Below are 15,085 nucleotides of genomic sequence, written 5' to 3' on the forward strand. Positions count from 1 at the left end.
CTACTTAAACTATCTAAAAAGGAAATTGACTTTAATCTTCATGGATCGACTTTGTCCGATTATTACAGAGCCCAAATGATCCCACGCGGCTTCCGCATTAACAATATGCCGACAATTGGACGAAACAATCCACAATTTTGCCTTAAGTGGATTTCTATATTAAACAAATGTAGCCAGGACCTCATGGTCCTGGTGATTGAAGAATCGAGCAACATTCTTAAAACCACTAGAGCAAAACTACAGGAAGCACGCCAGGATCAAGCACCTTTTCTTCTTGATAAAAAAATACAGCCCATGTGGGAAAAAATGGAGTCTCTAATAGAAGTACATAAAAGGGACTTAGAGAAATTTAAAAAGAAAAAATGGGCTACTGTCCAATCGGACTACGAGGATGGTCGAGTATACCGCTGGCTCAGTGGTACTGCACCCCCCCGAGCCTGCGGCAGATTCCAAATCAGACAGAATTGGAGGGAGCGGCAATCGAGAGACCAAAGCAAATACACAAGTGACAGTGACTTTGCTCTTGAGGACTCCGATGATAATACACAATCTGCGGTCCCTTTAGGTCGGCTGACCCGAACCCGCACCGGAGCAACTACAACAGGCGGACGAGGAGAGGGGGGCAATCGAAGCGGCTCTGCAAAACCGCCCAGAAATACAAACAAGAAGAAACCTTAATTTTCAACTTGTCTTCCCACCCTCTATCCCCTTATGAGCAAAAAGTCCTTAACCGTGGTCTTTCATTTGTACCATCCAATAAACATGACCAATTCAAATGGAAAGTGGACTTACATAAATTCAACCGATCGCTTAGAGTCAAAGAATTTTTCCAACATCGCACAAATCCCAGCTCAGATGTTCATGATGCCTTTTTAAAAAAACACGCACACTCCACCTTTGACCCCCAATCGCATAATGCTTCTATGAAAACATTCACCCGAATTGTGGACGAAGCAGTTACAAGGTTTGATAAGAATGCACCAAAAAATCATTCCAACATGGATCGCAATGAGGCAAAAGCTCTAAAAAATTTAACCCAACTTACCAACATAACAATTCGCCCGGCTGACAAAGGCGGGGCAATTGTTGTGCAAGACACTTCTACATATATTGCCAATATTGATATGCTACTAGCAGATACATCTACGTATAGAAAACTCCCAGGGGACCCTACGAGTGTCTTTAAAAAAGAACTGGACATTGTACTTAAACGAGCCCACCAGAACTCGCTGTTCAGCAATAAAGTATATAACACTTTAACCACTGAATTTCCAGTATCACCAGTGTTATACACAATTCCAAAAATCCACAAAGACCCTCTGAACCCCCCCTGTCGGCCAATTATATCTGCTCGAAAATCATTATATCAGCCAATATCGCAGTTTTTGGACGTTTTGATACAGCCATTTGTCACTACCCAAAGAACTTACTTGAAAGACACAACCCAATTACTCTGCAAACTTCAAAACCTTCCAGATCTACCCAACGAAGCACTATTGTGCACATTGGATGTAAAAAACCTCTATACGGTCATACCACACATGCAAGCTATCGCGGCCATGAGAACTTTCTTACACAGAGTGAATTTCACAGCACTGGACATCTCCCTATATCTGGAACTATTGGAACTAACACTTACTAAAAATTACTTTATCCACAATGGCAATTACTACCTGCAGCTTACAGGCTGCTCCATGGGCTCCAACATCTCGCCAGCCCTTGCTAATATATATATGTTCGAACAAGAACACAATTTTTTCTTTATGGATCATGCCATCAGTTCCCAAATTCTTTTATATACCAGATATATAGATGATCTGCTAATGATCTGGTCCGGAGACGCAGTGCAATTGACCAACCTTATCGAACACATCAATCAGTTGGACAATCCGATCAAGTTTACTCATACTATCAGCAGTGATACAATCAACTACTTAGATGTGACTCTTAAGAAAACAAATCATGGCATCGCGACCTCGCTGTACCATAAAGAGACAGATAGAAACACTCTTCTGCAATATAGTAGCTATCATCCCCCCTCATTGAAGAAAGGATTACCTAAATCCCAAATGATCCGTGTTGCACGCATTATTAGTGACCGATCCACGCTTGAGACTAATCTGGATAAAATGATCATAAAATTCTTACAACGTGGATATGACTTGAATTTATTGCAAAAATACAAATCACAGGTGATGCAAATCCCTAGAGACCAGCTTTTAAATTCAGTCTCAAAAAAATCCACCTTCCAGAAAGTACCTTTTGTAACAACCTACACCCCCGGTAGCCAAGTGCTACCCAGAGCGGCACATGCTGTATGGCCTATAGTATCCAGCGACAACAGTCTGCCTTGTTTTGCACATAAAACAATATTGCCTAGCTACCGCCGCGGACGTAACCTGAGAGATATATTGGTGAGAACCAATATCACCCCAGATCCCCCAAAAAACTTGTTTAACATTCAACATAAAAAGAATGGGTGTTACCGATGTCCGTCGTGTACCACCTGCAGCTCTATGCTCACTGGCAGCGAATTCCAACATCCACAGACGACACAGAAGTTCAAAATTAAGCATGTCCTTTCTTGCAAATCACAATTCATAATATATTTAATCATATGCCCATGCAATAAGTATTATGTTGGACAAACTATAAGAACCTTCAGAGAGCGCATGGCATTACACCGCTCTGCCATCAATGCAAGTTTAGCAGGACAAAAAATTGAACAGCCAGTCGCCCGACACTTCAAACAGTGTGGACACAGTTTGGCAAATCTACGCAGCATGATAATTGACCACATCCCACCTCTCTGCCGTGGAGGAGATCGTCATAAATTGTTACACCAGCGAGAATCGGAGTGGATCTTTAAGCTAAATTCCCTATCTCCAATGGGACTGAATGAAAAAATTGCGTGGAACGTGTTTGTTTGAAATTCATACATACCTGTAAATTGGGACAGTACATGAAGCATCTGGAAACCTGCTCGTGAATCCCCATAATATATCCCTTACTTGGTTTTTTACCTGTTTTTATCTATGTTATGAAATGCTATTCATGCCAAAATGTCTTGTTTCTTGCACTATGCTCCATGTCTCTTTCAATCACATCCTATGATATCGTCTAGTAATATGTCAGCAGCTTTTATTCACATGATTTTTACTGTATTTAATCACTTTTGTTTTACACTTTTTATCCAACTAGTTTGAAAGTTGGTCGTACTCACTCTGTCTACTGTGGGGCGGCTGTGAAGAGGAAGCATCTAGGGTTACCTAGACAACGGCCAAGCGCGGCGGGGCGGAGTCGGGTTCCAGGAAGTGGACCTCACACACGCTGGCTCCCGTAGACATTGAAACACGCTGCTACATATAGGTAAGAGAGCACACAGCTCCGTTTCTTTCTGTTTTTCTATCTAGCACTATTGCACTTTCTAGCACGCATCCTGATGAAAAGGCCAGCCCGGCCTTGAAACGTTGATGGCTTAAAATTATGTGTCGTTTGCACTAATACAAAGAATTATTCTACAAGTCTGAGTGCCGCCTGATTCTTTGGTGTAGAAATACCCGGTGAATTTTGTCTGTATATATATATATATATATATATAAAGTCCAGCAGACCAAGCACTCCAGCCAACGGAAGATGAATTTCCTGGTGCTCGCCAAAGACCCAGGTCGGGCCAAACACACGTACTCACACTGACAAGGCAGTGAAGGTAGCACACAGTAGTAGTGAAAATAAATCCAACAGGTTTCTGCAACATTTCGATTTATTTACAAATCGTCATCAGGCATAAACATAAAGACAAACAGCTCACCTTATATCCCCTACACCCGAGTGCACGTCCATCCACGTTTCCCGCGGCCGGCCACCTACGTCATCAGCGCGCGTCACAGTGCCGTCAGTTACCATGGTCACGCAGTCACGCTGCGTCTCCCACACCATGGCAACCGGCGTCTCCTAATGACGCTGCCGCTCCGACACAGGTGAGCCGTCCAGCGAGAGCAGGGTGAAGACCGTGTAAATAAAAACAAAGACAAAGACGGCATCGGGGATAACCGGCGGCTAGATGCGTACAATGTACAAGTAGATAGTATACATAGCAATATAAATGCAAAGTACAGTAACATAATAATAAAATACAATACAGGCACGGCAATGAAATTACAGTAAAGATGCACCATGGTATATGCAGAAAACATACACAATGATGCACCCAAATCCCAATCAAGATTACAAAAAATGTGAACGCACAAAAGCAACCTAATACAGAATCAGATATTAAAAGAAATATCAATAAGAGAACGATCATAGAAACGCATGGAGACCCAAGTGGTCATTAAGGCCATGTGGGACCATGGTTCTAAGGCGGTGTATCCACCTCGATTCACACTGCAATAGTGCCAACGATATGTTCCCTCCACGGAGCCTAGCAGGTATGTGGTCTATTATGATGTAATGTAGGTTGGCCATATTATGTCCAGCCAGTGCAAAGTGTCTTGCAACTGGCTGGTCACTGGAACCAGAGGACAAAGCTGCCCGAATAGAGGCACGATGCCCTGCCATCCTGTCTCGCAGATTCCTGTCGGTTTTCCCTACATAGTGTAGTCCACACAGACATGATATAAGATACACTATGTACCGTGTAGTGCATGTTACCTTATGTCTAATTGAATACCGTTTCCCAGAGAAGGGATGACAGAAACTGTCACCTACAGTCAGGCTCCTGCAGGTGATACAGTTTAAACAACGGAAACAACCGTTGCGTCTACCCAAGAATGTGTTAGGGGACGCATCAACAGAGGGAGTAATGTCCGCACGGACCACCCAGTCACGCACATTCTTCCCTCTGGTGTAGCATGGCATAAGGGACACATCAGATAATTGTAAGGAATCATCAGTGCTGACAAGAGGCCAATGTCTCCTGGAGATGTTCCTGACAGCATCACTCGATGTACTGTAATGGTTTACCCAGGGCATTCTTTTTTTATCAGCAATATCGATGGACTTAGGTGACAATAGAGACTCCCTGGCTTGTGCCAGTGCCTTCTTTTTAGCACAAGTAAGGAGGTCCAGATCATACCCCCGTATGAGGAAGTTCTTAATCATATCATCTATTTGTGCAGTGGCCTCAGACACATCACAGCAAATCCTGCATGCACGGATAAACTGAGAATATGGAAGCCCAAACTTTAACGGCTTGGGATGATGGCTAGCAGCATGTAAGATGGTGTTGCGGTCAGTCGGTTTCTTAAATAAAGATGTTTTAATAATACCATCCACCAGACTGACAGCCACATCAAGATAATTAAGTTTCTCAGCACTGATTTCAAAGGTAAATTTCAATGGAGATGTCGACCCATTGTGTCGACTAATGAAATCTACCAGCTCTTGTTCACTACCGGTCCAAATCAAGAAGATGTCATCGATGTATCTGACATAGAAAAATATCCTGCCAGACACATCGATGTCATCAAAAAATATCTGTTTCTCAGCACAAAACATGTACGCATTGGCGTACGATGGGGCCACATTGGACCCCATCGCACAGCCAGAGCGTTGTAGGAAAAAGTTACCATAATGTATAAAAAAATTGTGCGTCAACAACAATTCGAGGAGAGAACAGAAAAAATCAATGGAAGGACCAATATACAAGGGATTATCCAACAACAAGGTTCGCACAGCCTCAATCCCCTCGGTGTTGGGAATCACCGTGTACAGACTGGACACGTCAATGGTACAGAGGAGACTATGAGGAGGAATGTCCCTTAGGGTGCGTAATTTGTTGATGAATGAGGTAGTGTCAAGGAGATATTTCTCATGCTGTACAATGCAAGGCTGCAGTAGAGAGTCTAAGTACACAGCACAATTCTGGAAAAGGGAATTATTGGCCGCAATTATAGGCCTACCTGGAGGCTTACTGGGGTGCTTATGCACTTTGGGGAGCTTATATATCACTGGAGCCACAGGCCACAGTGGTACCAACGCTTCTCCCAGTGTTTTACCAATCACATTATCTGAAACAGCTTGTTTAATGAGAGAGGTCAGCAAAGCTTTATATTCAGAGGTCGGATCCTTCTGCAGTAAGGAATACACATTCGTGTCGGCTAATTGCCGCTCAATCTCACTTTTGTAATCGGTCAAATCCTGAATCACCACCGCCCCGCCTTTGTCAGCGGGACGAATGATGATATCAGGATTTTTGGACAACCTTTTGAGCGCATCAAGCTCACCTGAAGACAAATTGCTATTAAATGATTTATTTAAAGCAGTTTTCATATGCATATCAACATCATGGTTAAGCATCCTCGAAAACATTTTAATCGATACATTGTTGGTCAGGGGATCAAATTTCGATTTGGGCAGCAGCTTTCTTAATTGAACAGGGATGTCCTCAGGATGTGATCTCACAACATCCACAGTATTGCTTTTAGCAAAGTGTTCATGAAGGCGCAACTGTCTGTTCAGCCGATATTTCTCTATCTGCCACTCAAAGTCATTAAATGATGTGGTCGGGACATACGACAAGCCTTTGCTCAACACCTTAATTTCATCAGGTTGCAAAGGGTATGAAGAAAGATTAAATATTACCGTGGCCTGCGATTCAGCGGCGGTCTGCCGGGTCTTCTTCTTTCTCGCCCTTTTGCCGCCTCTGCGAGTCCTGGTTCTGACTCGTTGCGGAGCAGTATACGAGTCCGTACCCCTAAAGGGGCCGGGGGGCGTGACGATGTGCCATCAAATTGTTCATTATAATCAGAATCGCTGGTGGTATAGTTGTCATACGTACGACCAGAGCGGGCAGATGATTGGCGATAGGGTTTCCTTCTGTTGGTGAAACGTCCATTATTCCTAGACTCGGAATTAGTCCATTGATACACCAGATTTTTCTCATAATCATTGATCACTCTGTCCAATTTTTTCTTTTTAAACTGGATAAGCTCCTGTTTATAAGTGGCAAGCTGCCCCAATAGTTTCTCGAATTGGTCTTTAGCAGGTTCTAGGATCGCCTTATGCAACAGCTCAAAGGATCCAATCTTTTCACGAGTGTCTTTTAATTCTCGTCCTGCCTCCTCAATGACCAGCAGCATCAGGTCATAGCTGCATTTATTTAGTACCCCGATCCAACGTTTGCAGAAGGTCAGGTTGTGTCGACCAATCGTTGGACAATTTTTAACCCTGAAGCCACGGGGTATCCGCTTCTCCTTGTAATAATTGGACAGGGTCACCCCGTGGTAAAAATAGTCCAATTCCTTTTGCTTCAATTTAAGAAGATCACGGTACAACGCCTCAGAGGATAATGGAGCTGCCACATCAAAATCTTCTTTGAAAAGGATATCGTCAGCTTCTGACTCAGAGAAGGAGACCAACGTGCCTTGTGTCAGCTTGGCTAAATTTATACAACCAAGCGGTGCATCAGAACCGGTACCTCCTTCCGCCATCTTCTGGTTAAAAACAATGGACAAAGTCCAAACACATCAAACAGATGTAGGCCTGGGATATACACAAAGGTGCGGGTGCCAACGGCCAGATATCTCCCACTCCTGTATAGGGTGATATCAATATAAAGTCCAGCAGACCAAGCACTCCAGCCAACGGAAGATGAATTTCCTGGTGCTCGCCAAAGACCCAGGTCGGGCCAAACACACGTACTCACACTGACAAGGCAGTGAAGGCAGCACACAGTAGTAGTGAAAATAAATCCAACAGGTTTCTGCAACGTTCCGATTTATTTACAAATCGTCATCAGGCATAAACATAAAGACAAACAGCTCACCTTATATCCCCTACACCCGAGTGCACGTCCATCCACGTTTCCCGCGGCCGGCCACCTACGTCATCAGCGCGCGTCACAGTGCCGTCAGTTACCATGGTCACGCAGTCACGCTGCGTCTCCCACACCATGGCAACCGGCGTCTCCTAATGACGCTGCCGCTCCGACACAGATGAGCCGTCCAGCGAGAGCAGGGTGAAGACCGTGTAAATAAAAACAAAGACAAAGACGGCATCGGGGATAACCGGCGGCTAGATGCGTACAATGTACAAGTAGATAGTAAGGAAGAGGAAAGAAATTCTCCAAGGCAGCAAAGGGCTGTGAAGGTGGACGCTGACTGAGTTACAAACACCTAGCACAGATTGGATATGCAACATACACTGGAGGTCTGCAGAGTGCTGAGCCATTTCAAGATCCCGGTGCAGTATAATTTACTTTTTTTTTTTCCTCTCCCTCATCTCCTATTTTTTTTATTGGTGTAAATATTACAGCTGGGTGTGGTCATATATGTGTGTAACGGACTAGTAATATTCTAAAGTGAGCCTTGCAAAGGGCAGATAGTGAATCTTCTTTAACAATTTCAGTCCAGATCTAAAAGCTGTGGTGGAATATATTTGTAGTACACTTATCACACTTGACCAAGATGGGTAAATCCAGTAACGCCACAACCTCTGCTCGGCTTGAGAAATTTGAAAGGTCACAACCCAGCAACCCTCCGCAGACCCCGTCTACAACCCCACATGCCACCCCCACAAAAAGCAAACGCCCAGATAGAGCTGCAGATCCCACCTTACAACAGGTGCTGGACGCCATTACCAATTCTGAAACACGCCTGTCCGGGCAGATTAAAGACTTGCAAACTGAAATTCTTTCCATGAAATCTGACATTAAAGACGTAACTGAACGCATGAATGTAGCGGAGCAGCGCATATCACTATGTATGTATATAATTTGGAAAATTGAATAAAGAGTATTTAAAAAAAAAAGCTTTATTGATGTGGAGTTTGTACTTTCATAACCTGCTTGCATGACGTTCCTTGGGGCGCTTGGTAATGATGTCGTGCTAGTTACACATGGTCCCAGCATACAGATGTAGCCTGTCTCATCTTTGTATGGGCTGGCGATTTTATCGCCAGCCGCCAGCTCACGCCAGGGGGCACGCATGCCTGAGACGCTCGCATGCCCTGTGGCAATGGAGCTCCCCGCTGACGTCTGCCACCTCCCGCGCCGCCGATGACAGTCCCTCTCATCACTCCAACCCCCCCACTCTAACCCTGCCTGTCTACTTGAAGCATAGACGAGCAGGATGCCGCTGTCCCACTGCCGAGAGACTGGGACGTGGGTGCGCGTGAGATGCACGCATGTCCCAGTTCAATAGAGTTCCTGTCCGCTGGCGCTTGCCAGAGGGGACGTTCTGGCGGGCGCTGACCATAGATGACAGGGGCTCCATCTGTAAGTCTCTGGACACAAAAAACACTCCACTGGTGTTTATACTGCTGTGCCATATACCATCGCTTGCACACATTTCCTACAATTTATAATACACTTATATGTCTCTGTCTTCTGTGTTTACACCCCACTGCTGTGAAGCTTTCTGGATGATAACATTATTTAATACAATTCTGATGTAATTTCCTTTCCCTTTAAATAAAACCTTGAAAACTGGGCTAAGTTTTATTTTAAGGTTCTTTGACCTTCCTAATTGCCTTGCTGATTTGTGTACTGCACAAAAGACATCTGTTAGCCATGGCCTGCATAGGAATATAACAAACAAAACCTGGTTTAAGGGTGTGAAAGTGATGTTGGCACATTGGGGGTTATTCTGGTTGAATCAATCCGCTACGTGCATGGACGGAATGCTTTTTTTTTTCATTGCGCATGCTTACATTACGCAATGCGCACGTGCGAAGACAGCACCCCACTAGTGGACGGTACTCTCCAATCAAAAAGACGAGTCTGATTACAGACGGACAAAGTGGGCGTATTGTGGGCGTTTTTATGGGAGAGGCCAGAAAACAGGGCAAAACTGGGTGTATCCCTGGGCGTACACGGGGGCATGTATTCAAAGTGCACTTTCGGGCAATGCTGCACTTGTCAAACTGCCACTGGCTAAACAGGCCATCCTGGTCTGGAAAAGAGCAAATTACATCATGCGAGCTACAGGGTGGGACCCGGACACTCCACTAGATGACACATCTAATACCAGCATTTCCCCAAATGGTCATTTACTGTATTAAATAAAATGTATTGATTTTAATGTACAATCAGTCCAATTTCCATCTTTGAATTTAATTTGAATTTATTTAACTCATTTAGCGCTGCTTTCTTCTTTTTTTCTTTGGTATTGTGCAGTTCAGGTCTGACTAACCTGACATCTCCTAGCAGCTGCTAGTGATCCAGCTCAAGTCGAAGCGCCACCTTCTCCTCTTTCCCCTGTGGGGGAAAACAAATTTCTAACTTATTTGAGTATCTGCAAGCCATACACAGCCCTGAAACACATTGGAAGGTTCACTTTCTACACTTGCCACTGTTCCAAAGTAGGATTGTTTCTATTGTTTGGTAGGCCAAATACACATGTTGGAATATGTGGAATTAGGTCTACTTTAAACATCTACACCCTTCATGCAAGTGTGCCTGTCATGTTAGGACAACAGGACACACAATTCACAGGAGTCGATGTGTCAACACTCACACTTGCACAAAAACATACACTTCAGATCATTAAATTACACCCCTCTATCAGGTCTAACAACACCTCTAATGTGTTTCTAACCCTTGTTAGATGTTCAATGTTTTAGAAATAGGTGCCTTTACTCATGCACACATTATGTGACACAAGTATCATGCTTAATAATTGTTAACTTGGACACTGATATTCAACCAGGCAATCTGCTCCTAACTGTCTTTTTCAGACTCTGTATGTAACATGGCAGTTAGGTCCTGATTGACACCACCTATTTTTGGTTAAGGTTTCCTACATCTGCCCACCACTCTGTAACATAGAATTTGGTAGTTTTTGAGCTGTCTGTTTATCACTCTCCATTTTACACTTCTGGAGGAAACACACATCTGGCCCTCTACCACTCACTCTCACCTTCCATCACTGCTGTTTGGGAACTGTGCACATATCTTTATTCCTCTGTTACAAATGTCACATAAATCATCACTTCATCCACTTCAAGACCCTATATGACACATACACACAAATAATTAATAGATGTTCAACACTGCACACAAAACATTTCACAACAAACTTGTTGAGTTATTATTATTTTTGTTAAGGTTTTATTGCAATTAAGCAAAACAAACATTTTCTTTGTAATAATATGAAAAAAAAAAAAAACAGACAGAACAAAATGTGCCATTAACTAAGACATCTGAGACACAACAGTTGCGTGCTGAAATGAAAGTCCACTCCAGCATAGGATCTGCATCACCATACTAGGCAGGATACACAACATAAAAACAACACCGCACATTTCCAGAGTGTGAACTTGGGATTTTGGTACCCTTTGCATGGAAATAGAATGAGTTTGCCCACAGGAAGTGGCCCTTCACTGCAAAGGACAAGATTTTAGCCAAAACCACACACAAAGGCCCTTATTCAGATCTGATCGCAGTACAAATTTGTTCTCAATATGGGCAAAACCATGTGCACTGCGGAGGGGGGGGGGGGGGCAGATGTAACATGTGCAGAGAGAGTTAGATTTGCGTGAGTTATTTTGTTTCTGTGCAGAGAAAAAACTGGCTGCATTATTCTTACACCGCAATTTAGATTTCAGTTCCAACACACCCTACTCAAATTTACAGTACCTCTCTCTGCACATGTTACATCTGCCCCACCTGCAGTGCACATGGTTTTGTCTATTTCGAGAACAAATTTGTACTGCGATAAGATCTGAATAAGGGCCAAAGTCAATCAGGTGGAACCACATTATTTATTCCGGCCTTTCTTGCCCTTGGGTGGTGGGGACTTGGGGGCAGCCGGGGTTGACACACCTTACATCCATTAAAAGATCCTAGAGCACTGGTGTTAAACTCATGGGCCTGCCAAATACATTTAGATATTGGCTTGTTAATTATGTGGCAGCCCATGCTGGGTCATGCATTTACTCAACAGCTGGAGGGCCATGAGTTTGACACCAATGTCCTACCATATTAGAAGGATAAACCTGTACAGCATGAACAATGTAGTTATCCTTACACTGCATACCTTAGTCCAGAGGTTTGACCTGTTTCCCACAGCACAAACCTTGCAAATATAATGCTGCATAGATTCAGCAAAGAAGGCAAAGGCCACTTATAGTATTTGAAGTCATGTCAGATGTTTGTATGTGTCAACATCACAGTAGTTTGTAAAATCTTCATAGCAGGTCCATATTTAATGCTCTTTTAAAATGTGTGTTGCCTTCACAGTTCACTGACAGCTTATTAATCATTATAAAGTGCCCATGATTTTGTGTTAAACTTATAAAAATAAAAAAAACGTTATTTTCCTTTCCAACAGAAATCCCACAGCACCAGGACTTGGCACAGACAGTGCAATGACTGCAGCAAATACATGAAGAAGCTGCCAATCTGCTGGGACACTTATTTCAATTTATTTTCATATTTTTTTTATATTTAAAATAAAACTTTATAAATAGTTAGAAGTTGTCTGTGGTTTTTATAGTAATATGTTAGAGTGTTTCTGAGGGCAGGTGGACATAGGTACATGTATATTGTAAGTTATATATGTAATTGAAAGAGAAGGGTAAGGAATGAATGTTAAGTGCATGTGTGGGTTTTACAGTTAAATAACACATATTGTAAATGCATGAATGTTAGTTGTTGGTGGAGCAATACATCACATATATAATTAGGGTTAGCAAGACATGTAAATAAATAGGAACATAATATTTATTAACATTATTTACAGCATGCATACAAACACCAAAATAAATTATAATAAAAGACATTTGGGGACACATAGATAGTGAGGAAAGTGCCACATTACAACACAAGAAATATAGATGTAATGAGGGTTCAATTGTAGATTAATTAAGGGAGACAAATGAGGAATAAATCAATCAAAAAATCAAATTTAGCATAATTGGGTAATTGTTAGAAGGTAACTTCAGAGGGAATAATTGCTGGACCATATATATGAAGCGTACTCCACCGTGATTGGATGTACGCTTTCTCCTACGATAGGAGCAACATGCTTAGTTTCCGACCGAGAAGGCTGAGATTTGATCGAGCACGGTAGTGTACTCTCATATGCACGCCACTCCCCTTTGTTGTCTTTTCCTATCGACCGTATGCGGATGTTCTGTGGGCGGACTCACGCTCACCGAAAGAGTCCATCTGCACACTCATCTGCCCGATCCAACCAGATTAAGGCCTATAGACTCTAGGAGGCAGCTCTGTTGCTCCCCATGTAGCACCAACATTTGGCTTGCAGAATGTGTAGAACAACAACCTGACGGGACGGTTTTAGGCTTCTCAGTACCCTAGGCAAAACTTCAACCTACTGCCCCTGCAACCCCACACTGCCACCAATACCCACTTTCCAGACACTCAAGTGAAAGTTGGGAGGTTGCCACTTAGAAGACTCACAGCCGCCACCTGCAGCAAGGGGCCGATTCAGACCGAATTTGGCCCTGTCCTCGATGATGGGTGCCTGCACATGCACATATGCAATAATGTGTATGAGCAAACCCCTGCAGCGAGCACCTTCAGCAATTTTTTCAGAAGCAGAGCAGCAGTGATCGTTGGCTTCCCAAATTACCCCATACACACGCGGGACACCGTAACCCCCAGGACAGTTTGGTATAGTTGAGAGGTATGGTGATGGTATACATTTTTGGGGGCATTTCCTATAATAGCACAAATGTAATGTAATGAAGATACATCTATGCAGCCAGACCGTTTATTTGCAGGCATGTTTCAGACAGCCAGGGATGCAAGGGAGACAGTTCCGCCAAACATAGTAAGTGAGGCTAAGATCCTAATGGGTGACGTTTTATTCAGAGCACCCTAGTAGTTTAAAGATATTTCAAGTACTTGTCTTTAATAATTTGTAATTGAAGCAGGATACAGTATAATAACAGACACAAAAGGCTATTTCCAGAAACAAATCCAAGGTATCTAGTACAAATAAGGGACATTAACAGAATTAAATAGCAGCTATAATTCTTCAAAAACTGTGACTTTCCCGACAAATGTTGACAATTATTCTTAAGTTAGGGTATCTTATTAAAGAAAATATAACACCAGAACATAAAATATGATTAGTTAGCAATGCTTTCCCTCAAACGATTATTGGTAAATTGCCAAGAATGCAATTGCTAGTCCATAATACAGTATGTAGAAAAAAGCTATCCAAAAGATGTTCTGCGTGAGCTGTTTTACAACTAACATCTGTCAACTCTTAAGACAAAAACACGAAACACTTGCACATTAGGAAGCAATAAGACACTTATAATACATTCAGTTTTTTGTACAAGACTCCGTCAGTATACAGTATATAAAAAAAGTAAATTTCATTCTAAATGTTTAAACTGAAGAGCTTTACCGACCTGTTACACCTGTGGTACCACAGTGGTAAAGAAACAATACTGACGCCACAACTTACAGACATTAACAATAACTTATATTTAGTTCAAACTAAATAGTAAATATTAAATCTCGCCTTGAACCTCCAAGCAATAATTTTAAGTATTTCATGGCTGAATGATGTTACAGTTATAAATCAGTTCTTAAATCACAGAATCTGATGGAATATCAAAGCTGCGTCTCATCCTTTGAGTCTTGCCCAGTTGTGTTGCAAAAGCTGCTTTTCCGGCTTGATGCATTAGCTGGAACATATGACAGTGGATCTGGTCTAATCAGGTATCTAAAAATACAGAAAATAATGTTGGTACATTTTGACAACTGAGAAAACTAATTTAAAATACAGAGAAACAAATAGAGACAGATGTTTTCAGTAATAGACATTTGCAAAAATGAATAAACAGTATTTGTAAACAGGTGAAGGCCTCTTCTTTTAGTAGGGGTGGGTTATAAGGGTAAGAGGTTTTGATACTGTGAATGTACTGATCTTGGGGAACTTGGCATTGGTGCCGTGGCATTAGCACCTTTATCCTGGTGATTTCCGATGAACAGCAAATATTGTTTGAATGCATTATGGGACTAGGGGCATATGTACACTGCATACGCTGCACTTTTGGCAAATGCCGGAGAGGCATTTCATAAGAGTTTATAAGTTTATGAACCCACAGATGTGTCCCCAGAGATTGCTGCTACTGTATGCAGTGTTTCGTAGCATTGCAACCTGCA

At 42.6% G+C, this 15,085-nt stretch overlaps 1 protein-coding gene across 12 annotated transcripts in view; it reads right to left on the bottom strand.

Moving 5' to 3' along the window:
* Positions 1-11,442: 11,442 nt before the first annotated feature.
* Positions 11,443-15,085, bottom strand: part of KCNT2 (potassium sodium-activated channel subfamily T member 2) — an 852,827-nt gene continuing 849,184 nt past the window's right edge. For all 12 annotated transcript variants that reach the window (XM_083156802.1, XM_083156806.1, XM_083156799.1 and 9 more), the window contains one exon: positions 11,443-14,642. In XM_083156802.1, coding sequence (XP_083012928.1) covers positions 14,531-14,642 — 112 coding nt within the window. In that variant the 3' untranslated portion in view covers positions 11,443-14,530. The remainder of the gene's footprint in view (positions 14,643-15,085) is intronic.

Source organism: Crinia signifera, chromosome 8 (genome assembly GCF_055691185.1).
Source record: "Crinia signifera chromosome 8, ASM5569118v1, whole genome shotgun sequence".
NCBI lineage: Eukaryota > Metazoa > Chordata > Amphibia > Anura > Myobatrachidae > Crinia > Crinia signifera.